We start from the raw sequence: 25,368 nt of genomic DNA, 5'->3' as shown, positions 1-25,368 counted from the left end.
CCCCCCCCCTTCCCCCTTCCCCACCGTCGTCGTAGTCCGCGCATCATATCCCGCCCGCCGCCTGCACTCCCTTCCGCCTCCGCCACTCCGCAACGCCACGATCCACCTCGGCGGCCGTGACGCCGTCCGGCACCATGACGAAGACGGCGCCCAGCTCGCGCTCGACGTTCCGATTCCGCGCCTCGTCGTCGAAGAACAGCATGTCCTCAAAGGGTAGGTCACGTCCCTGTTTCCGCAGCGCGGCCTGGATCTTGCGGAAATGCGTCGTCTTGCTGCCTGGAAACATTTGCGGGGCGGTGAAGAAATCTGCGGCGCGGAGGATCGAGGTCTGCTTCGACGTGTCTAGATGTTCGTAGCTGTTGAGCTGCTGGTCTTCCGGCGGTGATGATGGGAGGGGCGGGACGTGCAGGCCGCGCAGCATGACGGCGGCGAGGTCTGGCGCGTGGGTGCGCGACGCGACGCTGAGGGTGAGGCCGCGGGCGCGGGCGGCGGCGAGGACGGTGGGGACTTGGTCGTAGAAGGAGAAGTGTTCGCCGGTGCGGTCGATCATGGATCTGGTGTAGGGCTCCGCGTGGGCGCTGCCGGCTATCTTCTCGCCGCCGCTGTTGCGGGAGGACGAGGCGGGTTTGAGGGGACCCGTGCAGTGTGTGTCGACCCAGAAGGGCCAGAGGGTGTAGTCGAGGTCGAAGACGAGGACGGGAGGCAGGGGGAGGCCGTCGGTGAAGGTGGTGGGGATGGGGAGTGGTTGGGAGGGTGTGGTGGCGACGGCGGGGATGCGGGAACGGGGCATCTTGACGAGGGTGGTGTTGATGGCGAGAGGGATTAGGTATAGGAGATTGCGTGGGAAGAGTAGGAGGAGGGAGGAGAGGGGAGAGAGGGCAGGTATGAGCATATAAGAGTGTCGCACGACAGTGTAGGACGAAAAAGTTCAAAGAGGCAATGTGCTTTTGCGGACTGCGAACCGCCGAATATTGGGGATGGGGATTTTGGGAACCGATGATGTCAATTGGGGGGGGGTGGCAGCCTTGGGGGATTTTTGAGGCGAGGCTGTACTTTTAGGAGATGAGCTCGACGAGTCCTTGTGTGAAGAGCGTGTGATATTGTTTGGGACTTTGGTACTCTACACCGATGTGATTACGGTAGCGAGCGTTGTGGCTGACATGCTGTCGCCATGTTCGAACCCGTCTTCGATATGTAAGGTCGGCCAGTAATTCTGAAGAAGGCGCAGAACGTACCTGATCGAAAACCAAGCTTCTTCTACACGCGCAAGGATTAGAAGCATCACTATGCCTCTGGTGGTGTGTTTCCCTACCTTTGTAGGAGCAATCCCACAGGTCTCAACCAATTGACTTTTCTGTGTCGCCTTGTTTGTGCCTGAAAGGTAGTGTCGTACACAATCGCACTGCCTGAGCACTCTGAGCACTACTTCTGGGATCTCATTCCGAGATCCTTCTCTTCAGACGTTGGCTTCAAGGATGGGCTGGCAGAAAAAAGGGTTAAGTAGTCGCAACATGGTTGAGATCCAATGGCGCGTAGTACCATGTCCAGGATTTGGAACCAAACAATCCAAGATGTGTTGTGATTGACGGATTCGGAGGGTCTCCACTGCACATTGAGGAAGTAGATACAACCCGTGGGAAATTCAGGTTCGTCCGACCCGCGATTGTTCCTCAATGAGATTTGCGCAATGTGCGAACTTACGGTGGGTTCGTCGGGGGTCGAGAAAATTGGTGGGCGGCCTCCTCGAACTCCCAGCAGACGCCCTCGGGTGATATTCGTCGTGAGCACGCGAGTTCGCTCGTCATAATTATTGACCCTTATTGAGCCACGTTTCTCGTTCGTGTCAGGGCTGAAAAGTGATTCGGGTTGCTTTAAGCTGGCGAATTGCTGCAGACAAGGTTCAAGCTACCCCGGAAAGACGATGCGAACCCCTCATCTATGTGCTTCTCTTCACAAACTCCTCCGATATCGATTCATTTCTGGGCATGTACGAGAGGCGCCTTACCTGCGGCATTGAGATACTGGGGAACGTGTAAGAGCAACTCTTTCGATGCCGCCGTTTCCTCATAGACACGTGCACACCATGGGTAGGCCGGTCTACTCGCAGTCGTATACTGCTATGAGCCAGATACGAGGCAACGCTTCAGCTTGGCACTTGCATATACGAGCATGCCGCAGGCCCTCGCCTGACTGACCTGTCGGCTGTGTCGTGTGCCGAACATCGATCCCATCGAGTCCAACTCAATTCGCCAGCGTTCCGGCTTCTCAGAGCAGGGAGCTCCTGGCCGCGTGGCTTCAGCCTCAGCCTGGGGAATGGCTAAGGCATTGTCAGCTAAGCCACTGCTTTGCCCGGTACGACGATTTGCAACCTGTATAACTTCTCTATATATATTCAAACCCAGCACTAGACAGATGATCAACCTCCATTCTTGTGTTCGAACTCGACTCCAGGCATCTTTCTCACCGATATCATCTGTTAGTGACAATCTACCCTGTACTCCGCCATGGCCAAACCTTACAACTCCGTCGAAGAGCAGCGGCAAGCCGTCCCTATCGCTCGTTTTGTGACTTCTCAATCACCAAATGGCGCTCTACTTGTCATGAACGTCTTCATCAAGCCGGACAAGCTTCATGACTACGTCAAGATCGTAACGCCGGTCGTGCATAAGATCCGCGAGATGTCGGAATGCCAATTCTGCGAAATCAGCACTCATCCGGAAGACAAGGGGCATGTCAGGATTGTGCATAGCTGGACCAAAGACAGCGCCTGGTTCAAGGAAGTATGTCACGTAATGCTCGAGCATGCGGGTCAACGTCATCTGAAGCTAACTTTGTCTCTATAGAACGTGGAGCCGACGGTATGGTTTGGAGAGTATATCAAGGCACTCGCCCCTATGCGCGATCCCAATCGAGCTCGTAAGAACTTCTGCCCCCCTGGTGGCGGCTTGATGTCCATAGATGGGGGTACCCTGTCCAAAGCCTCAAAACTGACGCTCGTCAACACTTCAGGTATTATTGAGCATTTCGATCGAGTTCTCATATGAGGGATTGTGTCAAAGAACAGTCGGAAGACAATTGTCGCGAAACCGGGCATTGAAGCGTTGGAAGCGTGGTTTTCGAAAAGTGAAACGGTGGCTCAGTAGTTGTTATTCTCTTACATGTCCCTACTTCCGTTAGCTTCACGACCTGCAAGCACGTTCGTTTTGAGTAAATGACACAAGCGCATTGGACTGGTGCCAAGAAGAGGCGGCTTCAACCACCACGAGTATTGATTGGCTGCTCAGCAGGCCGACGCCTCCTTTCGGGCTACGCCTCTGCAGACCCCAGCGTCTAGACAAGCATTACCACATGCTCTTTCCAGGGGCGTAGCGTGGATACTATCCGGCGCAGGCGGTGCCATGCTTTTGGGTCGACGTGACAGCTAGTCGGCATGTTTCAATACATTCTCTCTTGAGCACGCCATCAAGGTGGGACTCACCGTCATTGAGTCCTCGCTGCCATCCCACGCACGATAATGCTGGGACGCTGCTGACTGGCTCATATCTGCCCACGCAATGTCAACCAGAGTCTCGACCTCCCGAGGAGGCTCTAGATTCGTCGAATATAGCCGGGACCTGCTACTCAGTAAGCCACCCTATCGAGTACGATGACTGAAAATCTCAATTTTCGACATCATATTCGGGTACGATTCAACCCCTTCCCAGGGTATTCAGAGCTACATAAGTACCGGGCTAATGTCTACTGTCAACACTGCTGTCTCGTTGGGACCTCGTTCTCTCGGTACCTCGACCCTACAACGTGACTATGTCTTCAATCCCACGCAAGAAATGGTGGAAGATCCAATGGTATTCCGATGATGACACGCCCGAAGAGCGCAGATTTCTCGTCAAGCTCGATCTCATCGTTGTGCCATACGCAGTTCTAGCATACTGGGTCAAGTACATCGACCAGTCCAATCTCAGTAAGACCGACCGATACAAGCTGTCCGTACTCCGTTTGCTAACGGCCTAGACAATGCATACGTTGCAGGTCTGAAAGAAGACCTGGGGTTTCATGGCAACCAACTGGTGCAGCTGCAGACATTCTACATCATTGGCGCTGTCACTGGCCAGATACCGTTCATGTTTCTGTTCACCTATATCCCCATGTACTGGACGATCCCGTTTCTCGATATCATGTGGGGAGTCTTCACATTACTGCAGTACCGCACACAGACTTTCGCGGAGCTTGCTGCTTATCGTTTCTTGGTGGGATGGTTCGAGGTACGTCAACTTGCCATTTGAGCAATTTCTCGCTAACTGAAGGTAAGGCTGCGTTCTTTCCAGCTATGCACTACGTTTTCGGTAAGTGATGGGATGAATGTGCATCAGAGCGTCACTGAAAGGTCCAGGATCGTGGTATCGAGGCCACGAAATCGCCCGACGAGGAGGCATCTTCTACACTGGCCTCTCTCTTGGTACATTGACTGCTGGCTTGATCCAAGCCGGTGCCTCACAGAGACTTGATGGTGTCCACGGGCTTGCTGGATGGCGCTGGATGTACATTATTTGTGCTCTGATAACCATCCCTGTGGGGATCCTTGGCTATTTCATGCTCCCTGGAACCATTGATCAACCCAACCGCTGGATCCTGAACGAGAAAGATGTCGAGATCGGCCGCAGACGTCTGGAGCGGGCAGGTCACGTCACACACGGCAAGTTCAAGGTCGGGAACCTTCGCAACATCGTCACGAAACCGCAATTCTGGACGGTTATCCTCGTCGACGTCCTCTTCTGGCAAGCCGGCACACACGCCAGCACCGGTGGCTTTCTTCTTTGGATCAAAAGCCTGCAAAGATACTCGAAAGCTCGCATCAACGAGCTCGGCACCATAGCGCCTGCCTTGGGCGTTTTCTACACGCTCTTCGCCTGCTTCGCATCCGACCTTGTCATGGGCCCTGCATGGGCAATCACTATGGCCTCGACCTGGAACGCCACAGGCCTGCTGATCCTCACTATATGGAACGTCCCAGAATCGGCCAAGTGGTTCGCCTTCTCGACCGCATACGCTTGCAACGCGTTATCCAGTGTGTTCCACGGCTGGGTCAATAATCTGCTCAAGGACAATCCTGCCGAGCGAGCCTTCACGCTGGTCCTCATCAACGCCATCTCGCAGTCGTCGACCGCCTGGACTCCGCTGCTGGTCTTTCCCACCGTGGAAGCGCCGCGGTATCCCAAAGGCTGGCCATATTGCTTCGCTTGCGCCCTCGCACTGATTGTGGCGACGTGGGCTCTGTATTGGTACCTGCAACGCACAAAGTATGGATCGTCGCCCCGTTTCTCTGCAAAGGATATCGTTAACAAATGGCTTTTAGGGTTCACAAGGCGCTCTTGGAGCCGGGGAGCCCAGCATCAACGCCGGAGGCCTCTGTGCTTGAACAAGGAAAGGTTGTTGAAGTGTCCCTGGCGCCTGCGGCGGACGAGCAGGAAGGACTCACCAAAGGTGTCGATTGATTACTTGATGGAACCGTGCATAGAAGTTTGCGGCTTCTGGCACCAAGCCAGCAGAGGAATACTGATCGCCACGTACGGGTGAGTGAGGGCCGGGGATGTATCGCCTCCACTAGAATTGGTACATCTGGAGGGCAGCAGCCATCATCTGCGACCTGTTTCAATGTGCAGAATATACACTTGAGGAGGGCCACCGGCGTTCATTCGTTATTCAGAACAGTCAAATTAGAAATCACTCAGCGTAAGATGGCCATCGGCTTTGCTCTACTTCTCCGGTAGCTTACCTCCCCGCCATCTCTGCGCCCACGTCCCCATCACTTCTCTTCCCAGCTGCGTAATACAGCGCTTGGATGTCTATCTTCCACTGGTGTAGCGCCATCTTCGATCTGACCGTTCTCCTGTCGTAGCTCATCAGACCGTTGACCTCACCCTCGACATCTGTGGTCTGCGTCCAGACCGCGCCACTGCACGCGTCCTTCTCCACCTGGTCCCGCAGCATCCTCAGGAACTTGTGGGATTTCTCGTTCCAGGTGCGGAAGTCATCGTAGACCGCGTACGTCTCGTCGATGCTCGCGATGGCTCTGGCGTCGTTCCAGAGGCTGCTCGATTGTGGTTAGCCCAATATTTTTTGCGTAACGGAAAAAGAGGGGGGGGGGATGAGGCGCACTTCTCGATGCTGAGGTTGGTCCCGAGACCGCCAAACTCGCTCTGGAAGCCGATGCGCTTCGGGTCATACGCCTTGGAAATGCCTTGCGCCAGGTTTGCGGTACCACATTCGGGGCTGGGGTAGTGGTGGTTGGACGAGAAATCGCCTGCACCGTGGTCGTGCCAACCGGAGGTCGAATCGATCAGACGCGTAGGATCGGTGCGTCTGACGGTTTCGGTGTGGGCGATCTCTGGAGAACCGTCACGCTGGCCCCAGCCTTCGTTGTAGATGGTCTGCACCCGTCAATACTTGCTAGAATCTGGAGGCTTTCCTGCTGCTTACCCAGGTGACGATACTTGGGTAGCTTAAGTGCTGTTGCACCATCTCCTCCAGCTGACGGCCAAACTCGGCTTCGTCCTCATCACTCGGCTGGACGTTATGCGCAGGGCGCATAGAAGGCATGTCTTGAACGACCATAATGCCGAGAACATCACATGCTTGGTAGTACAGAGCGTTTTCAACTTTCATGTGCTTGCGTACCATGTTGAAGCCGTACTCTTTGAGGAGCTCAAGGTCGTAGAGCATGGCCTCTCGGGTGGGAGGGGTATATATTCCGTCAGGCCAATAGCCTTGGTCGAGTGTGCCCATTTGAAAGACGAATTTGCCATTTAGTAGTGGACGCTGAACGCCGTTTACCTTTCCAACCTCGATCGTACGGAATCCCATGTAGCTAGTTACAAAATCATCGCCGTACTTGATTGTGATGTCGTACAACTCTGGAGAGTCTGGGGACCAGAGACGGGGATTTGGTAGATACAAGGTGTGTTCGGTGTTCGGGATACCCGTGCGGGCGATTTGCTTAGGGCCATCCTTGTAGATGGTAAGGAGGTAAGGGCTTGAGCTGTTGTCGTTGGTGGAGACTTTCACAGTGACTGCAATGGTCAGCGATGGTCGGTCGATCGATCAAAAGGGAGTGCCAACCTTTGCCATCCATCGCACCATACACGTCGAGCCGGGTGATGTAGCTTTGGGGTACGGATTCAAGCCAAACACTCTGCCAAATGCCACTACATGGTGTGTAAAAGATGTGCGATGGATTTCGGGTCTGCTTGCCGATTGGGACATTGTAGCCCTCTGCATCGGTAGGGTCGTGGACGTAGACAGCTCTACCGTCTGTTAGCACATCTTGCAACGGGGTCGTTAAGACCTACAGCTCATGGTCGTTGCCGGCCTCCACAAAATTCGTAATATCCAGGGTGAAGCTTGTGTAGCCACCCCGGTGGACACCCACCATAGCGCTGTCGATATAAATGGTAGCTTCATAGTCTACAGCACCGAAGTTGAGCAGTACACGGTCTGACCAGTGTCCAGGCATCTGGAACTTGAGGGAATACCACGAATACCTGGCGTCCTTGGCTTGAATACCTGAGCGAGGGTCAGCTCTGCGGTTATCTTGATTAATGCCTCTTAGCTGATGCTAACCTGAAAGCCCGCTCTCGAGGCATGAAGGAACAAGCACCTCCTGATCGAGGTTTTCCCATGTAGGTACCATGCCAGTGAATGCATCATTTCCGCGGGCATCCATATACCTCCAGATGCCATTCAAATTCTTCCACTCGTGTCGCCGAAGCTGAGGTCGCGGGTACTCTGGCCAAGGTCTCGTGCCGACCTCAGAAGTCCAAGGTGTATCGAGAGGAGGCTTTTTGACAAAGTATTTGCCCAAACCACTTTGAATGTCCTGAGCATGTACCTGTAGAACGCCCAAGGCGGCGACCGCCCAGTATGATATGACTTGCATCGAAAATGCGTAGTTTGCATGATTGAGCAGGGTGTAGTGTGCGATCACTGTGTCTAAATACTCAACCAGAAAACAAAACCACGAGTTGGTCAGGTCCACACCACCATGAACAACATCTGGTAGGAGGTGGATATCAACCATCACAACAACAGCACCGGCAGGGCACCCATCGCTGACTGAAGCCAGTAACACTGACCACCTGGGACAGCGTGCTGTACGCTTCCAGCAGAACCACCTGTTTCGAGGTCTCTGTGCACAGACGAGAGGCTTATTCGCAGTCAGACTGGGCAGAGTTGCAGTAAAGCGATCAGCGCAAGATGATGGTCTCCAAGACATGGGCAACCTGTCTGAGGAGGATCATGAACCTCAGGCAGGAGCGCCAGCACTTCGAGTTCCGGGGAAGCTTGAGCCTTTTTTTGAGTTGCTGATGTGCCCAGTTGAGCACCACGCCTCGCCGCTGCCCAAGGGTGCCCTCACAACACGCAGAAGGGAAATTAATAACATATTCGGTCAATTTTTCAGTCCAAGCACGACCACGTTTCAGTGTGTTAGTGATTACCATTGGTAGAGACAGGCAGGAACTCGCCATGTGACATTGCATATGGGTCGCATCATATGGGTCGCATCATATGGAACAAGATGATGCTGGGATGGAGGACGAAAAGATGTCACATTGCCGGACGAGTTTCTGACAACATCAGGTGATAGGAGTTAGGGACAGTTATCCTGGCCAGCAGGGTCCGACGAAAGTGCTGGGAGGGCTCCCCAATCTCACAAACGAGTCACACCCAAAGGCCTCTGTTGTGATTCAGAGATCCCTCCCGTTAACTTGTTGATTCCTGGTGGGCTTCGCGTAGCCTTCTATTTTGGGAGTAGGCACGCGCTGGAAGCGCGTCAACTATCGCCTGAAGATCGCCCGCGACGTGCTGTGCAGACCAAAATGAGAGAACAGGGAATAGATACAACAGGTGCTCATTGTGCTGTAGTCAGCTATCAAAGTATTAGCGAGTGGCGGAGTACAAGAAATTATGAAGTGATGATCTGGTATGGCTCGATAAAAATGACGGGAGTGCTGCCGCAGCCGATCCGCCTCGGCCGAACTTAAGGAACACGGTCACAGCACCTATCCTTCTTCGCTCATCACGACCACTGATGCTTACCCGTCTCAGCTTCCATGGACTGTCCTCAGCCTATGTAGTTTCGCGTACCAGAGGCGCGTCATGCGTCCTCCACAAGCTAATTGGCTTCAATCCCACCGTATCCCATCCCGTGAGGGTTCAACGCAGCCTAGGGGCCGGCTTTTCATCACTGAGGAACCCGGAGAGCGAGTCTGTACCGCACACGGCAGACCGACCAAGGGACTCGTTGCGCCATTTTAATGGCGTGGAATCAGACCATCAGCCCTCCAACTCCGAATCAAATGCCTTCCCGCCATTGACCTCCCTCCTGCCATCGAACGAGCAGCATTCTTCGCTCTCCACCTACATCTCCCACGCTCAGCGCGTCAAGCTTAACCCTGCTACTACGACCTACACCGGGACGAGATACGAGTACCTGGCGCAAGACTCCCTGCAGCGACTAGGGTTCGAGCTCCTCCGAACGGGCAAGACCGGTGATCGAGGCGTGGATCTGGCGGGCTGGTGGCATCTTCCAAGTCCCGCGAGCGGTAATGAGAACCAGCAGACGGAAAGATTGAAGGTCGTCGTACAATGCAAGTTCGTGAAGGGCAGACAGCAGTCGCCCTCGGTCGTTCGCGAAATGGACGGAGCATTCTTGGGTGCGCCTGCGGGATGGCGAAACGGCGCAGTGATTGGTGTCGTTGTGAGTACACGGCCAGCCACCAAGGGTATCATATCCGCTCTGGGTTCCAGTAAGAGGGGCATGGTCTGGATCTGTATGGAAGAACATGAGGTTCCGAAGCACGAGGAGGATCTAGGCGCAGGCAACGCTGAGCTGTCACTGCAGCAGCTATCGAAGGAGGAGAACGGTGATCAAGAGCCTGCAGTAGCGGACCAGGAGAAAGCAGCCTATCACACGGTTCATGGTCGTGTCGTTCAGCTCCTCTATAACGACGCAGCTCGTCGGCTTGCACTGGAAGGCCTCGATGTTCTAAAGCGGCATGGTGATCAGGGCAATATTGATGCTGCACCCAGCGACGGTATAGCATTATCTTATCGCGGCAAGGGAGTTCCAAGCGTATCAGTCCGATAAGTAGACAGAACCAACGAAATGCCCTTGGAAAGATCAATCGAGCAAGAAGCCTGGCACATGGTTCAATCGTTTTCATTAAAGCTGGCCAAGCGGATATGCCTGCTTGGGTGTGGAGGTACGGGTACAAGGATATCGTCTTCTAGAGCTGATGTCGTGGGTATCAAGATGTCGGAGGGTTGAAGCGTGTCTCAATCAAAAGCGTGGCCGTAGCCCAGATGACGCCTTCATCATTTCCACTTTCCAGTCCATCTCAGGACTCTCTCGCACGGGCTATCGTCCCCTTCTCCTTAGCCCGTGTTTATTTGCGTGAGAGAGTCCTCGATCATACTCGACTTCTCGTCGTTGTCGTTCTCCGCCTACCGCCGCCACCGCGGCCGCAGGTAAGGCATGAGATGAGAACGCCGAAAAATGACACGATAGCATTGACAATGCCTCGAAGATATTAGCATATAGACAACGTGTATCTGCGGGAGTGACTCACCAGTGATGATAGCTCCAATGCCTCGGATAACGGCCATGATGCCTGAAGTCCGTTAGTGATTGCCGTACCAAAGGTGGGAGTTCAACGTACCGGCCCCAATGGCCTGCAGCATGCCCTGTATGCAACTGACGACGGCACCCATATTGTCGGTTCTTTGTGTGACTTGAGAGAATTCTTTTGGGAGGAGTACTAAATTTGGTGAATGTCAAGAAGCAAAGGAGCACTCTTACGATGGCCGCAAAGTTATATCAGAGTCAAGCAGGTCCCCTCAGCATCCGATGACGTGGTGGTTCGCTGATAGCGAGTCCAACCGCTTAGCGCTGTCATTGCTTGCCGTTTTCCGTATTCCGTGTCGCGAAAAGCACTCTTCTGACCCCTCCCTGGCACGCAACTTCGCTTGGAAGCTCGATCCTGCCAGTCAGACAGAACCGTGGCTGGTAATCGATGTCGCTAAGGCCCAGAAGGGCGATCAGCCATCGAAAAACTGGGAAGAGCCGACACGAATCCCTGTCACGGGAACGTGTAAAAACGTCAGTGTGGCGCACCAATACCAGTAGAACCGGGCTTTACAACGCGTCACACGCTAGAAAGCCGGCAGGCAGCCCGTATCAGCGCAAATTGGCCTCTGGCTGTTACAGTCGATACGGATCGCCCTTGACGCTGATCACATGCAGGTTGGCGTCACCGTACGTTACGATCGAAGATTTCCGTTGGCTGTGCGATCTCACCAGCCACAGCGCTGGGGTCAAGGCTGGCGAGGTCTTCCTGGCCGTTGAGGCTCAACCGCTCTAACCCTGCAAAATCTGGGGTGGGAGTTGTGGCGGTGCAGCCGTGGACAGGGGGGCATCAAAGCTTGCGACAACCGTTCGTCTGAGTCAACGAAATATGCAGCAGTGGGAGGACTGGCGAGCCGGCTACGATTGGCGAGTTCTTCTTGAGAAGGTGCTGCTGACATTGCTCGTGGTCGCGCTGTCGTCGTTGACCTGGCGAGCATGGACAACCTCACAAGGTGAAGCCGCTGTTTCCTATACGGTCGAGATTCCCGCGCAGCTTTCAACACCTGCCGCGCAGGATGAAACGAAGCGAAGCGGGCCTTCCGAAGAGGTCAGTATCTTCCACGTGAACCTCGCAGACTCAGCTGCTGACATGCGCACAACAGATTCGGAATGACAAAATCTATCCTCGCGCGCCCGCCGACGGACGACTGCTCCAAGAGGGTCCCATCGTGCCCGCTACGACCCAGGATATCGACGAAGCGATAGCCCGTGCTTCATCTGCGCAGGAGCAGTGGGCGAAGACCACCTTTGCACAGCGAAGAAAGGTCCTCAAGACACTACTGCAATACGTCAACCAACATCAGGAAGAGATTGTCACAGCATGCTGCCTCGACTCTGGCAAGACCAAGATCGATGCCTGCTTGGGAGAAATCCTAGTCACGGCGGAAAAGCTGCAGTGGACCATCAAGCATGGAGAGAAAGCCTTGTCGCCGTCCTTACGTCCCACAAATCTTTTGATGAGCTACAAACGGAATACCGTCTACCATGAGCCGATCGGAGTCGTTGCGGCCATTGTGTCATGGAACTATCCTTTTCACAATCTCATCTCACCAATAATCTCAGCTCTGTTTGCTGGCAACACGATTGTCGTCAAGCCTAGTGAACTGACATGCTGGAGCACGCAGTACTTCGTGGCCTTCATCCGGGAAGCACTGCGAGTCTGCGGCCACAATCCCGATGCAGTACAGACGATCATCTGCCTGCCCGACGTTGCAGACCACCTCACCAGTCACTCTGGTATCAAGCACATCACCTTCATTGGCAGCCGCGAGGTGGCCCACAAAGTGGCCGCTTCGGCCTCGAAAGCCTTGACACCAGTGGTGGTGGAACTAGGTGGGAAAGATCCTGCCGTCATTCTCGACGACCCTCGCACAGTGGCAGATCTCGATAGTGTTGCCTCCATCCTCGTTAGAGGAGTGTTCCAGTCGGCTGGCCAGAACTGCATTGGCTTTGAACGAATCATCGCGCTTCCTCGGATTCATGACTTGCTCCTGGGTCACATCAAGCCCTTGATAAAATCTTTCCGATTGGGAAGCGCTCTGCTTGACCCATCGGCCCCAGATATGGGCGCCATGATCTCATCCCGCTCATTCGCACGATTGGAGGACCTGATTCAGCGAGCAGTCGAAGATGGAGCGGTATTGCACGCTGGTGGTAGCAGGTACAACCATCCACAGCATCCCGGTGGGCACTATTTTCTTCCAACCTTGATATCAAACGTGACGCCGGAGATGGCGATCGCGCAGACCGAGTTGTTCGCACCAGTGTTCCTCTTGATGAAGGCCGAGTCGGTAGATGACGCTATCCACATGGCCAATTCGACCATGTTCTCGCTGGGTGCCGCAGTGTTCGGGCACGAAGCCGCCGATGTACAGAAGTGCGTGAAGGAGATTCGTGCCGGGAGCGTGGCAGTCAACGATTTCGCAACATTCTATGTCTGCTCAATGCCGTTTGGCGGAAGAGACGGCAGCGGTTATGGACGATTTGGTGGCGAGGAAGGTCTCCGAGGCTTGTCCAACACAAAGAGCGTTTGCGAAGATGCGCCGTGGGCGAAGCTTTTGGGCATTCAGACGCGCATCCCGGCCATTCTGCGGTACCCAATTCATGGAAAACGCGGATGGGAAACCGTGAGAGGTATCGTGGGTACTGGATATGGGATTGGCCTCGCTGCCAGACTGCAGGGTGTCCGTATGCTGCTACGAGGACTCATGGGGAACACGTCGAGAGCAGAATAAAAGAAGAGCACTAGTATGGCAGCAACCAACTGCACGAATCCTCCGCTCAAGGACCAGTACACTAGCTTAAGATATTGTACAAATTTTACCGCCATCATGGTCTCCTAGAAGTGAAGACACTCGTTCCAGCATTACGTTCACGGGCTATTCCCATCTCTCTAACGTCCAGGATACATGAAGCCTTTGATACACCGCCACCTCCAGCGATCCATGGGGCCGTCGCTGAGCGTCGATCTTGGCTCGTCTAGACCCACTGCGCCCCGAGACAGCCAATCATGTCTCTCGCTGGTTGTGCCGACTCGGAGTAACAGACCCTCCGATTCGACTTCAGTCATGCCGCCTCTAAAGGCAGCCGGCCTGTCCTTCTCGTTCTGCCTTTCCTCTCGGTGAAAGACTGCTGCCGGGGGCCCTGATAGCTAGATGGCTGTAGAGTTTGTTGCTGTCAAATTTGCAATCCGCTTCCCCCACTCAGCACACGACGGCATCACCGTCGGCCGTTGGCTCTCAGCGGCCCCGACTTCGTCGGCCGCAATGTAGTATATAACTGCTGCAGCCGCGTATCGAGCTAACAAACTAACATACAAAGCATACGAAAACACACAAACAGAACCACACCTTCATCATCTCACTCGAAACCAGTCACTAGCCATTCATCATCCCACACAACCACACAACCACACAACCATGACAACCACACCCCCATCCCTCTTCCTCGGCGCCACCGGCGGCTGCGCCAACGCCTGCCTCGTGCACGCCCTCCGCGCCTCGCAACCCTGCATCGCCCTCGCCCGCACGCCCTCGAAACTCACCGCCCAACTAGAATCCCAAGGCTTGACCCCGTCACAACTCGCCAACCTCACCTGCGTGCAAGGCAACGCGCTTTCGCTCACCGACGTCAAAGCCGCGCTCCTGGCGCACTGTTCCGAGAAGCTGCCGGGCATGATCGTCACGGGCCTGGGCGGCACGCCGCACCTGCGCTTCGACTGGCGCGCGCCGCTGCAGATCGCGGGGCTGGATGATGCGCATGTCTGTGAGGGGGCGGCGAGGACTTTGGTGGCGGCGCTGAGGGAGGTGCAGGAGGAGGAAGAGAGGAAGAAGAAGGGGAAGAAGGGGAATGCAGTGGAGAAGCCGAGTGTGGTTTTCATCAGCACCACGGGCGTGAGTCGTGGGCCGGAGGACGTGCCGTTGGCGATGAGGTTTCTGTATCATCAGATGTTGGCGGTGCCGCATGCGGATAAGAAGGGAATGGAGGATGTGCTACGGGCGGAAGAGGGGGGTGTGTTTCGTAAGGTGAGTGGCGTGAGGCCCACGTTGTTGGCGGGGGCGGTGAGTGTGGAGGATGGGGTGGGGTGGAAGGCGCTCAGGGCGGGCACGGAGCAGAAGCCGGAGTTGGGGTATAGTGTCAAGAGGGCGGATGTGGGGGAGTGGATCTATGAGAATTTGGTCAAAGAGGGAGGGGAGAGGCGGAGGTGGGAGGGTGAGATGGTGAGTCTGACTTCTTGAGCCGGTGTTCGTCTGCACGGGAAGGGCACCGGGGCTCTTGATGGCGTTTGTTAGTTTTAGGGATTTATATCTACGCGGAGGGCGGCGGGAATAATGAACGGCCTGCAAGACTGGAGATGCCATCGATATAATGTCAAAAGCCAGTTATCGAGGAAATTCCGATGCGTGTTGCTATCGTACAAGAATTCTAACGAGCTGCCGCTCGACTACACCACCCCTCTGCAATCCCACGCAGTCCCACCCTCGCCCACGCACACCCCGCCTCCTTAAAACCCCGAATCCGTCTGCTTGAACGGCGCGGTCTCATAATACTTATTCCACGCATCACACTGCTCCCTCCACTGCTGGTTCACGCCCTTCGCCCTCAACTCTGCCGGCTCCTCGAGAAACTGCGCCCCCAGACCAAGCGAGATATGCCAGCCAATATGGCAATGCATGAGCCACGCGCCCGGATTGTCGGTGATGAACGCCAGCGCCAGCCAGCCGGCGGGCGGCAGCATCGCCACATCCCGACGAGGGGGGTTGTCGTACTTCAAAGAACTCTGGTTGTTGGCGAAGATGCCGGCGCCGGCGCCGAGGACGTAGAAGTCGTGGCCGTGCAGGTGGATCGGGTGCGCCGAGGGCGGGACGCGGGGGATATTCAGGGCTTGGATGATCCAGTAGCTCCAGGTGTTGGCGTTGGGGAGGGAGATGAGGTTGGCGGCGTGCGGGAAGGTGAGGTCGTCGTTGTCGAGGGCGTGCTGGAGCGTGGGCCTCTGCCAGGGTGCTTGGATTGCGGTTTCGTTCAGCAGCCATTGCACGAGGGTTTGGTTGATTTCGTTCTGCACGATGGCGAGGCTGACGTTGAGGTGGGAGTGGTCGGGGATCGTGCCGTTGGTGGGGACGTTGAGCTTCACGTACGGTACGAGCTTGTCGTTTGGATCGTTGCAGTCGTTGTTGGTTGCTGGCGAGTTGTTGCGGTTCGCTGCCGAAGGTGTGGTGTTGTTGGCTCCTTCGTAGGTGAAGATGGAGACGCCATTGGCGACCAGGTTGTCGGAGCATCCTGCTTGTGGGATCGCGTGGAACCAGTAGCTGTCGACTGGCTGATTGGCATTGATAATAACGTCGTATCTCTGACCGATGCCGAGAAATAAGAAGTCCGTTACCCACGGCTTCAGGGGAACGAAGTCCGAGGCGATGACCGTCATGTTGTGTCCGTCAAGCCCGACCTTGAAGTTGTCGTTCGTAGAGGTATTGATTAGCCTCAGACGATGCTTCTTGCCTTTGACCAGTGTGACGCGATTGTACTGACCTGTGGTGTTGGTGCCATTGCTTGGGTAGACATTGGTGCCATTGAATAGGATATTGTCAGCCTTTGGCGCTCCACGGATCTGGCCGGATTGTAGGAGAGGTGCAAGAGTGAACGCTGGGGTATGAAACCAGTCGGTAATTTGCATAGGGTCCTTGTAGTCAATATCGTAGTTACTGCTGGCTGGACCATCGATGACAATACTGCCCACAACCCCGTCACTGTATTGATCGCTATAATGGCTGTGATACCAAGTGGTACCGAATTGCGTGCAAAGGAAGGTGTACGTCCTGCTATGGCCTGGGGCTAAAGGGCACTCGGTAATACCTCCGGTGCCGTCCATTGAGTTAGTCTGCCCTGGAGATGTGCGTTAGCTTATAGCACGACAACGATAGGAGCAACTCATGCAGTCAGACCAGAGCGGCCCCCAGGTGTGATTCAGCGTCTGTGTACCGACTTGGAAATCTCAGTCGTCTGATCACCTTTAAGGGGTTGAATTACTGGCCGAATGGGAAGAGCTTACTGTCAACATATCAGCATAGATCCAAGTGGGTACGCCAAAAGCCTGAAGGGCTCCTGGGCCATCAATAAAGTCTGAAGGCCTTCAGATGCCCTGATGTAAGTTCTCTGAATACTCAGTACTTACCACTGCCTGATTCCGTGCCAGTGAATGCTTGTGCCATTAGTTATTAGGCTGTTCTTGACAGTGATCTGAAGGGTGTCACCCCAGTTGGCTCGGATTGTAGGACCGGGAAACTGCCCATTGACGGCGTAGACAGGGCGAGGCACTCCATCTGGAGCGAGCGTCTTGTTCTGGATATCGAGTGTGTAGGTCACCATCCGTCCGGTATTTGGCCACACAGCGTCGTAATTGGTGTTGACACTGTAGCCGTTGCTCCAGCACTGACGCGTGGATGGCCCATGTGTACATGCTGGATCTGCTGGTCTGCTCATGGTGGCTGAAGCTTGTCGAGGGAACAGCGCACTGTCAAGGGGCAACAGCTCTGCTTTGGGCAAAGCCAATGCGGCTGGCAGAATTGTGAGAAGGAATGACAGGCAGCGAAGAGATGGCATGGTAGAGAATGACTTCCAAAGTGACTGAAGATCAAGAGGGATCTTACACTCGTACGGCCACAGCTTCTTAATGGAGGTTATCTCCTCTTGTAGGATGAGAGGCGAATTAGGGCCTCACAACCCCTTTTCGACTTCTGATGGAGGCTGGTCTTGGTTATGTCGTGCAGCATGATGATTGCTGCATGGTACGAGAGGCTCAACCAACAAGGAATGGGGCAAAATAGGCGAGCTCGTGCGTGTATTTGACCACTCGTGGTCTCAGGCCGGCTCCAATTTATCGCGTTCGACACTGGAGAGTCTAAAAGACATTCATTAGGGACTGGAACAAGATGTCGATGCAATCTCCGCAGATGCGTCGTAGCAGCATCGTCGTATCGGGTCGGTCGGCCTACAATATCAATGGCTGGATCTTAGCAGCGCACAAGACACCGCAGCTTGCAAATCTCGCCTTGTGACCTTCGACGCCCAAGGCCATGTGTAAAGGTCGAGGAGGGAAATCGTCAGACAAGCCGGTGATTCAATTCACCCGGGATCAACCTCCATTACTCTCGCAAAACGTACTCGGTCCTGGCGACATTGCTTCCAAGATTGGAGAATGTCTGAGACAGCATCGGTTCAGTTGACCGAGTCCCGAGGGTGTTTCGCAGTCAATGCTTGCGCAGGCGGTGTGCACAAGTCCTGGATCAACTCAGGGCCCTCCATGGTTGCACAAACACGACATATTGTTGTCTCACAACCTAATCATGCAGGTCGAACCAGAATAATGGCTCCAAACCAGAACTCGGACCTTGAGCATACGAGAACGCATTTCCATTTGGCTGTGTATGGTAGGAGACCGGGACAGTGGTCCCATTTTCCTTTTCGCCCAAATGCTGCACTCGCCGAGATGACCTCGATCGCTCTCCTGTCTCAGCCATACCGGAGTTGGGAGTAAGACACAGATGATTTTGTGAAGCGCCTCACTAACATGTACGCCGCTGCAAGGCGAGATGGAGCTATGTCGTCAATATATGTCGAGAAGATGATCACCATGAGGCCTCCAGTCTTGATCTGCTCTGATCAGCCGTTTCCACAAAATGCGTTGTCTTTGGCAAATTCTCGCCGCTCTCTTACTCTTTGCCTTGCAAGGCTCGTGTGCTTGCCATTCATATGGTTGGGACTATGTCGATGGCGGGACTTACTGCGTCAACACTAAAAGTGATGAATACTTCAGCTTCGGTACAGGGTTTTGGGGGTGTACGCCCAATGATACGCAAGGTGGCGTAGAGCCCATCCTCGTCGATCCAGACAGCAATGATGTCCTTTGTTCCGTCATCCAGACTAATCCGGACGACGTTAACATGGTCTCAACCTGCGATATTGTTGGCCATGAAATTCGAAAGAGCCAGATGGTGTCCGGCAAATGGTCGGTCGTCATCGAGGGTCTCGAATTCGCATGGATGCGGTCCTTCAGCGTCATTGCCGGGCCGCAGGTCACTAAGATTGCCACGCCAACAATTACCATCAATCAAACCATGTCGCCATCCACAACCGTCACCGTCGTGACGACCAACACTCTTCCGACCACCTTGAGTCCCAGCACCATCACGATTCCGTCGACGACAAGCACCGCGACCTCAACAGTGACACCTAAGACAGTGACCACCACTATCACCAAAGTCAGGACCATCACCTTGCCAGCGTGGCCGCCGAAAGTCACCAAGACAACGGTGACAAGGACTCAAACAACGGCTTGCAAGACAGCTTCGCGCCGTAACGATCCGACGTGCACCGTGCATCCACCAAAAGCGTCTCTTGCGGCAGCTGGAGGGTCCTACGGTCGCTTCCGTCGACATGCTCCCTATGTGCCCAGAGCGCCGCCGACGCAGCACTTGAACGACCTTGGCCGTCGCACACCTGACCTCTGCACAACCACCGTGCTTGCTTCCACCGTTGTCACATCAACGTCAACTATAACGGCGCCGACCACGACGATCAGCTCGACGTTGGTGGAAACGGCGACGAAAACCATGTGGGTGGATCCTGGTGTACACTTTCGGACGAGATTCTGACCTTGTTTAGCACACCTGCAGCGGCGACCGTTTATTCGGGAGCTGCACAGACGACAACTACCATGACCTTGCCTACGCCAACGGCGACGCAGACCACTTCTAGCTCAACAACGGTCATGACGACGCCGACATTCACTGCCACGTAAGTAGAGACCGAGGATGTGTCGTAGTGGGCTAATCCACGGTGCAGGATCACAAAATATGTCAAGGTAGCCCCGTCAGGAAAAGCGTGCCTATCAAGGTAAGGTAAGGACCTGTCCATGTAGATCCATCTAGCATGCTCTCAGCAATCGCGCGTTTGCAAAGTTTCTGTACACTAGGTTCTCGCAAGTGTGATGGTCAATGTTCGATCTGAAAACAAAAGCAGCAGCAAGATCTTTTCGGTAGTTTCTTTAGAACTGTCGAATGCTTCGGGTTCTAGCATGCTATACACATAGTGTCTGAGTGACCGCTCAGATGCCGACCAGTAACAAATGAGAAGAGTCGCCCGGAAGGGCTTCTGCCGTTCGTCTCTTCTACAGCACTGTGAGGTTGGGGAACTTGTCCTGTGATGATCTGTCAGTAATCTGTCCGGGTAGGTGATGGGAAGTCTGTTGCGCACCAAGTATCCAGGAGGCATCCATCTGCCCTTCTTGACGAGCCTCTCAGTATACTCGTCGATCTCCGGAGCCGCCTTCGCGACCTCATCCACAGTCATCTCGTCCCACCCTCTAGCACCCTCGATATCGCTGAGCGCCTTGTCCAAGCTCTTCAGCTCAATCTCAACCTTGCCCTTGGTATCCTCGGCATTTTTAATAGCAACCTGCTCGAAAGCTTCAATCGATCGAACTTGCTTGTCAACGTCGTATGTCTTGGGCTTAAAGGTCTTGAAGTACTGCTCGATCTCGTCGATCACAGCAGTGTTCTTGAGGACGGAGCGGTAATAGCCGAAGTCGACGCTGGTGGGCTGGTCCTGGAGAACCGTCAAGCGGCGGCGGGCCTCGTCATTTCGCTTCTTGAAGTTGTTCAGGGAGCTGGCCGTGCTGCCGCGCAGCGACAGCTGTGTTGGCAGCTTAGTCCAGTCGAGCTTCGCGGCTGCCCGGGTCTGCGAAGAGGTAAGATGTTAGCTTCAGGTACGGGTCGCTGGGTGCGTGAGGAGGGCGTCTGTGAAGGGGCAGCAGACTAGCTTCTGCTACACTTCTTCCTGGGCGCGAAGGTGGCCTTGACGCCGCCTTGAGCTCCGCGAGACTTCATGTATCGGTATACGTACAGGTGCGGACATGTTGAGGGCGTGGGAGTGGAGAATGGGACGTTGTAGGGAGAGTGTCGTTCGGATAGCTCGATCGTCAAGCCGCGAAGTTCTGCTTCTTGGCACCAGGAGCTGCCGCGCGGATATTTGATGTTCCGAAATCACGTGATGGTACGAACTGCGGCAAGATTAATCCTGTCGGCGGCGATGAAGCATCACTTTGGTCAAACTGCTTACATAGCTCACAAGGGCTCTAACTAGGTGTCGGAAGAATCGTGTCACTTTCCGCAATAAGGGGTCAAATCAAATCAGTTGGGTCAAACAGTTTGTTCGAGTGACCTTAATGAGGGCCCTACATAGGCATGTTCTGGCAGCTGGAGATCGCTTGGAATCTGTCGCTGGGGTAGCTAGAGAATAGTCCGGCTAAGAACTTTTTGCACATCCTGGAAAGACTCGGAACCCAACCTGTCTATCATACACTTAGCGCCATGATCGAATTGACAATGTCGTTCCCGTTCTCGTTCAGAGCTTTCACGGCCTTCTTCCGACTGACGTTGGCTTGTGTCATGACGAGCTCGATGTCCTTGGCCTCAAGACCGCTGTCGTCGACTTCCTCGTCATCGTCGTCATCTTCTTCTGGCTTCTTGTCCTCAACGGCCTTGCCCTTGCCCTCCTCGGCGGAGTGGTCATGACCGGAGTGGTCTTGGTTGGCTTGCTCGGCGGCGGCGAGCTGCTGAGCAGCGGCAGCCTGGTGTTGAGAGTTCAAATCCTCGATCTTGGCCTCACCGAAGATACTGCTTGGGTCAGTCGTTACTCATAGCTATTGTGTGGAGCACTCACATCCACGTGTTGCTGGTAGGAGATCGGTAGACATCAGGGTTGGAGATGACGAAGAGGATCTGTGGATAAGTTAGAACACGCAACCTGAGTAGGCGACAGCGTAGCGAAGGTCTTGCATCGACCGTGCGAAGCTGTTGGTGCGATGGACAGTACTTACACCTTTCGGTCTCCGCAGAGTAACTCTTGTGATGCCTGGAACATGCTTGAGTCCAAGCTTGCCAATTGCCTTGCGAGCCTTCTTCTCGTTGCGGCTGTGGACGGCAACAGCAGAACCGGCCGGGATGTTGGCCTCGCCCTCACCGGCACCTTCCTCGTTCTCGGAGTCGGAGGAGTCAGAAGCCTCCTCGGCGGTGGTCTTCTTGGTGGGCTCGTCGTCTGGGAGCTCTTCAACACGAGGGTTCGACATTTTGACGGACTAGGCGGACGTGGCTAAGATACTGCAGGAGCGATGTTAGTTTGGTGGTCGGAAACTTGAGCACTCCACAAATAGAGCTGTCCGCAGGTTTGCGCTCGATGGTGAATTCGCCACCAGCGCAGTACATATCTTGCGATTGTACGAGGTAGACGGAAGACGTAGACGTGACTGATTCAGACGTACCTAGCTATTGTCCTGTAAATTCGTCGTTGTGAAGCGGTGAATTTCGTTGGTGATGGTGGTTGCGGTCGAGGTTTGTGCAGCCAGACGATGTAATTCTTGGCATCTCCGCTCCTGCCCGCATCCCGACTGTGAGAGCACCTGACGGCGGCCAGCCACCTTGTGCCACACCTGCGATGCGAATGCTGAGAACTGCATCGTCAAAGACTTTGTCTGCTACAAGCAGCATGATTGAAATCCACCAGGAGGGTATCATAGCTTGCACATCCCGCTCAAAAGCATGGAGGCCATGGCTGCCTCGGTGAGGTTTGCCCGACGACCGCCAAGACTCATGTAGTCCCCATCTTCAGTCTCTCGTCATCGTCTTATGAGCCCAGTCATCCACGCTTGCTGCTCTGAGTCAATCGGGCGGGGGACTCATAGTCTCGGGAAGACCCCTAGGCCGCCTTGCGGGCATCCTGAGCCTTCAGCCAGGCTCATTAAGATTCCATTTATGCCGTGGGTACCCCGTACTTCTTCCAAACAATCGACTGGTCCAACGAGCCTGCATCTAGGAAGAGCAGGTCCGGTCTCTGTAAGTCTCTGCCAAGCTGAGCATCACCAGTGAGGACAACGAAACCACTGAAGAGTCTTTCCCTTCTAAAGGACTAGTCTGCACGTTGGAGACTAATCATAACAGCCTTGGATTGCACTGCGATTGAACTACACCAGCGGCTCAGGCCCTGGAGAAAGATGCTGCCGCTCTAGGCGCTCATTGAGCCTCTAAAGTAGTCATCATGGGTCAACGAAAAGAAGCACTTGCCCGAGTGGCAGATCAGGCGGTAGGTGTGCTTCGACCGTGCCGTACGGCGTTGATGATGCTAAGCAAACAAGAGCATTGTTCCCATTGCTTGCGCCATCACCTCTGAAGAGGGCCTTCAAAAAGCCATTGCGGAAATAAAGAAGGAGGCTCCTTACGTCAACTGTCTGATTGCGAACGCCGGAGCTCTCGGCGATGGCGAAGTGCAGCCTCCTCTTTGGGATCCCGACTCAGCAACCCAAGTATCACAGCTTCGCTTTGTCACTATTCACCACTTCCCTGTCCACGAACCTTCGTGCCTCTTCTATCGCATCGAAGTCCATCACCCACTTCAGAAATGTGCCACTGCTAAAGTCCGCGTTCTCATCTTGCATGACATCCCTCAGATCTACCACGGTTCTCTCTCCTGGTCCTTGCTCCCCTTCATTCTGCCGCCTATGGAATCGCAGTACTCCTCTGAACGCATCCGTGTTCCATCTCGCAAAAGCTTTGACCCTCGCTACCCTCGGAATCCTCGCCTTCTCCCACAACTTGACTACCTCCCCGACCCGCCAGCTCATCAGCCTGCTTTCCCCATGCAACAAATAGTCTAGGACCCCTACGTCCTCGACAATCTGGCTGAAACCCTGTGCGGCGTTGGGGAGCATGGCGTGAGCGGAATCGCCACACAGCAATACCCTCCCACTCCGACTTGCCCACCTCTCAAGGTCCGGCATTTCACTCAGCCTCCACCGCTCACACTTCTCCACCATACCCAAGCACTCCCATAGCGCCGCACAACACTTCCCTCGATATGCCTCGCGCACGTGCGCCACGTCTCCAGCGCCATCCCACAATCTGCGGTCCATTCCGGTCTCTGCCGCACTTTCGTCGCTCACAAAGAACAGAAAATGATACTCGTTCGCAGTTGTTTGATACCGGCCTACGACATACCGCTCGGAGCCACCCATCCATACATTCAAGTCGGTCGAGTCCAGCAGCTCGCGCGTGATCGTACTCTCCCGCAGTCGCGCTACAGGCACTTTGAACGCGTAAGCCGTGCCGTCTACAACGGTGGCGTCAACGTCTGGCCGTCCAATGTCCCGAAGAATGCCGCGGCGCAGCTTGCTGTGCGCGCCACTTGCGTCTAGCACGAGGTCCGCCTCCAGCACCTTCCCATCTTGGAGGCGAACTTTGACGGCGCTCTCTCCTGTCCTCTCTACCTCGTTGATGCTCTCCACCACGGCGCCGAACTGCAAATGCGCACCAACCTCGACTGCAGCGCTGTACAATACGCGCAGCGCCTCGTCTCGCCCCACTCCCCAGTCAGGAAAGGTGCTGACGTTGATTGCCGTGCGTCCAGTCACCAGTTGGCCAGTGTCGAGGCGGTATATGGCAGTAGAGGCGGAGGTATCAACCACAGGCGCGAGTGCATTGCTCAGATTGAAGGCGGGGGAGCTGAGGATGCGGGTGGCGTTCGGGCGCAGCATGATGCCCGTGCCGCGGTAGAGGGAGGCATGGTCGGGGCGGGATTCGAGGATCTGCACGGCGTGATTGCGGGTAGAGAATATGTACTACGGCGAGGAAGACCGATTACTTAGCCAAGTTGTGTCGGAGAGTGTGAAGTGCTTACGGCGGCGGTACACCCGGCAAGGCCGGCGCCAATGACTATGATTTGCAGTGGCTTGCGGGGAGGTTTTGAGGAGTTCATGGCTGGTTTGGTAGAGGTTAAATGGCCGACCTCAAGACGGATGCCGCGGAGATGCTAAGTACTACGAGATAACTAGGTTCATCTTCGAAACGAGAGGGGCGGGAGGGTCAATAAGTAGAAGCGCGGACCCGACAGTAAGCACAGTTACGGGAGGGCAGCTCCACGACACATCGTCGCGCAAGGTATACAGACACCACGTTGCGTGGCTGCTGTTCATCAGTGGTGAGCAAAGGGTATACTTTGTACCTACGGCAATCGCGGCATGGTTGGAGGCCTCATGTAAGATTAGTGGAGCCCGCCAGGCATCCAGCACCGATCACACCGCAATGTCGATTACCAATACGAGTCCATGAGGCAAATCTGTACATGTTGGCAGGACGAGGCAGTGTACTATGTGCAAGGCTGCCGGGTGACCACCAAGACCTCGATGCTACAAGCTCCGATGTCTACTGGGCGGCGACTCGACGGAAGATGTCTCCGAAGCACGCACCCCTTTTGCACGTGGACCACTCCACTGATCGACTCGAGGCAGCGTCATCCCGCAACCCTCGTATGCTTAGATGCACTGAAAGCGGCTTCGATAAGAACTTTGGTGTGAGCGCACCTCATGTTTTGGCTTTGTGGATGTCATATAGTATTGATAGCCAGTTGCCAAACCCAATTAACTTGCATTATGTCCAGAACCCTTTTGTAGCTTTTGTAGATAGAGAGCAAGACCTACTGATTGATGCTTGTATAAGTGCCTGGCAGGAGCTAGGTGCGCAAAGGATATTGGAAGTCAACTGGTGTGCGTTGTCCAGAGCGGGGTCTGGGGCTGTATTGGGGGGGAACCCCTTAAGCGGCTCTAAAGGGGCCACGCCCGGACAGTGCTCGGGGGAGTCCCG

General features: G+C 54.8%; 13 protein-coding genes across 13 annotated transcripts; 6 read left to right on the top strand and 7 right to left on the bottom strand.

Moving 5' to 3' along the window:
* Positions 1–43: 43 nt before the first annotated feature.
* Positions 44–790, bottom strand: HMPREF1541_07351 (magnesium-dependent phosphatase-1; the record flags this gene model as incomplete). The annotated part of the gene is made up of 1 exon (XM_008721675.1): positions 44–790. The coding sequence occupies one exon, from the start codon at positions 788–790 to the stop codon at positions 44–46; it is 747 nt and encodes a 248-aa protein (XP_008719897.1).
* A 1,714-nt stretch (positions 791–2,504) lies between these two features.
* On the top strand, positions 2,505–3,044 carry HMPREF1541_07350 (uncharacterized protein; the record flags this gene model as incomplete). Its single annotated transcript, XM_008721674.1, has 2 exons — positions 2,505–2,780; positions 2,844–3,044. The coding sequence occupies 2 exons, from the start codon at positions 2,505–2,507 to the stop codon at positions 3,042–3,044; spliced, it is 477 nt and encodes a 158-aa protein (XP_008719896.1).
* A 760-nt stretch (positions 3,045–3,804) lies between these two features.
* On the top strand, positions 3,805–5,492 carry HMPREF1541_07349 (uncharacterized protein; the record flags this gene model as incomplete). The annotated part of the gene is made up of 5 exons (XM_008721673.1): positions 3,805–3,961; positions 4,012–4,262; positions 4,310–4,343; positions 4,391–5,297; positions 5,354–5,492. 5 exons carry the CDS (start codon positions 3,805–3,807, stop codon positions 5,490–5,492), a joined length of 1,488 nt encoding a protein of 495 aa, XP_008719895.1.
* Positions 5,493–5,769: 277 nt separating this feature from the next.
* On the bottom strand, positions 5,770–8,074 carry HMPREF1541_07348 (uncharacterized protein; the record flags this gene model as incomplete). The annotated part of the gene is made up of 6 exons (XM_008721672.1): positions 5,770–6,088; positions 6,157–6,428; positions 6,478–7,067; positions 7,117–7,301; positions 7,347–7,560; positions 7,618–8,074. The coding sequence occupies 6 exons, from the start codon at positions 8,072–8,074 to the stop codon at positions 5,770–5,772; spliced, it is 2,037 nt and encodes a 678-aa protein (XP_008719894.1).
* A 1,011-nt stretch (positions 8,075–9,085) lies between these two features.
* Positions 9,086–10,144, top strand: HMPREF1541_07347 (uncharacterized protein; the record flags this gene model as incomplete). Its single annotated transcript, XM_008721671.1, has 1 exon — positions 9,086–10,144. The coding sequence occupies one exon, from the start codon at positions 9,086–9,088 to the stop codon at positions 10,142–10,144; it is 1,059 nt and encodes a 352-aa protein (XP_008719893.1).
* A 322-nt stretch (positions 10,145–10,466) lies between these two features.
* HMPREF1541_07346 (uncharacterized protein) lies at positions 10,467–10,767 on the bottom strand (the record flags this gene model as incomplete). The annotated part of the gene is made up of 3 exons (XM_008721670.1): positions 10,467–10,576; positions 10,626–10,667; positions 10,716–10,767. The coding sequence occupies 3 exons, from the start codon at positions 10,765–10,767 to the stop codon at positions 10,467–10,469; spliced, it is 204 nt and encodes a 67-aa protein (XP_008719892.1).
* A 743-nt stretch (positions 10,768–11,510) lies between these two features.
* On the top strand, positions 11,511–13,416 carry HMPREF1541_07345 (uncharacterized protein; the record flags this gene model as incomplete). Its single annotated transcript, XM_008721669.1, has 2 exons — positions 11,511–11,729; positions 11,785–13,416. The coding sequence occupies 2 exons, from the start codon at positions 11,511–11,513 to the stop codon at positions 13,414–13,416; spliced, it is 1,851 nt and encodes a 616-aa protein (XP_008719891.1).
* Positions 13,417–14,100: 684 nt separating this feature from the next.
* Positions 14,101–14,919, top strand: HMPREF1541_07344 (uncharacterized protein; the record flags this gene model as incomplete). Its single annotated transcript, XM_008721668.1, has 1 exon — positions 14,101–14,919. The coding sequence occupies one exon, from the start codon at positions 14,101–14,103 to the stop codon at positions 14,917–14,919; it is 819 nt and encodes a 272-aa protein (XP_008719890.1).
* Positions 14,920–15,185: 266 nt separating this feature from the next.
* HMPREF1541_07343 (uncharacterized protein) lies at positions 15,186–17,161 on the bottom strand (the record flags this gene model as incomplete). Its single annotated transcript, XM_008721667.1, has 3 exons — positions 15,186–16,564; positions 16,854–16,880; positions 16,933–17,161. 3 exons carry the CDS (start codon positions 17,159–17,161, stop codon positions 15,186–15,188), a joined length of 1,635 nt encoding a protein of 544 aa, XP_008719889.1.
* Positions 17,162–18,357: 1,196 nt separating this feature from the next.
* On the top strand, positions 18,358–19,435 carry HMPREF1541_07342 (uncharacterized protein; the record flags this gene model as incomplete). The annotated part of the gene is made up of 2 exons (XM_008721666.1): positions 18,358–19,308; positions 19,343–19,435. The coding sequence occupies 2 exons, from the start codon at positions 18,358–18,360 to the stop codon at positions 19,433–19,435; spliced, it is 1,044 nt and encodes a 347-aa protein (XP_008719888.1).
* Positions 19,436–19,847: 412 nt separating this feature from the next.
* HMPREF1541_07341 (uncharacterized protein) lies at positions 19,848–20,593 on the bottom strand (the record flags this gene model as incomplete). The annotated part of the gene is made up of 3 exons (XM_008721665.1): positions 19,848–19,877; positions 19,934–20,416; positions 20,582–20,593. 3 exons carry the CDS (start codon positions 20,591–20,593, stop codon positions 19,848–19,850), a joined length of 525 nt encoding a protein of 174 aa, XP_008719887.1.
* A 439-nt stretch (positions 20,594–21,032) lies between these two features.
* On the bottom strand, positions 21,033–21,806 carry HMPREF1541_07340 (nascent polypeptide-associated complex subunit alpha; the record flags this gene model as incomplete). The annotated part of the gene is made up of 3 exons (XM_008721664.1): positions 21,033–21,354; positions 21,401–21,459; positions 21,558–21,806. 3 exons carry the CDS (start codon positions 21,804–21,806, stop codon positions 21,033–21,035), a joined length of 630 nt encoding a protein of 209 aa, XP_008719886.1.
* A 1,233-nt stretch (positions 21,807–23,039) lies between these two features.
* Positions 23,040–24,484, bottom strand: HMPREF1541_07339 (uncharacterized protein; the record flags this gene model as incomplete). Its single annotated transcript, XM_008721663.1, has 2 exons — positions 23,040–24,347; positions 24,407–24,484. The coding sequence occupies 2 exons, from the start codon at positions 24,482–24,484 to the stop codon at positions 23,040–23,042; spliced, it is 1,386 nt and encodes a 461-aa protein (XP_008719885.1).
* Between the last annotated feature and the right edge of the window lie 884 nt (positions 24,485–25,368).

This window comes from Cyphellophora europaea (assembly GCF_000365145.1).
Source record: "Cyphellophora europaea CBS 101466 unplaced genomic scaffold supercont1.7, whole genome shotgun sequence".
NCBI lineage: Eukaryota > Fungi > Ascomycota > Eurotiomycetes > Chaetothyriales > Cyphellophoraceae > Cyphellophora > Cyphellophora europaea.
This window is presented reverse-complemented; position numbering and strand designations above follow the sequence as displayed.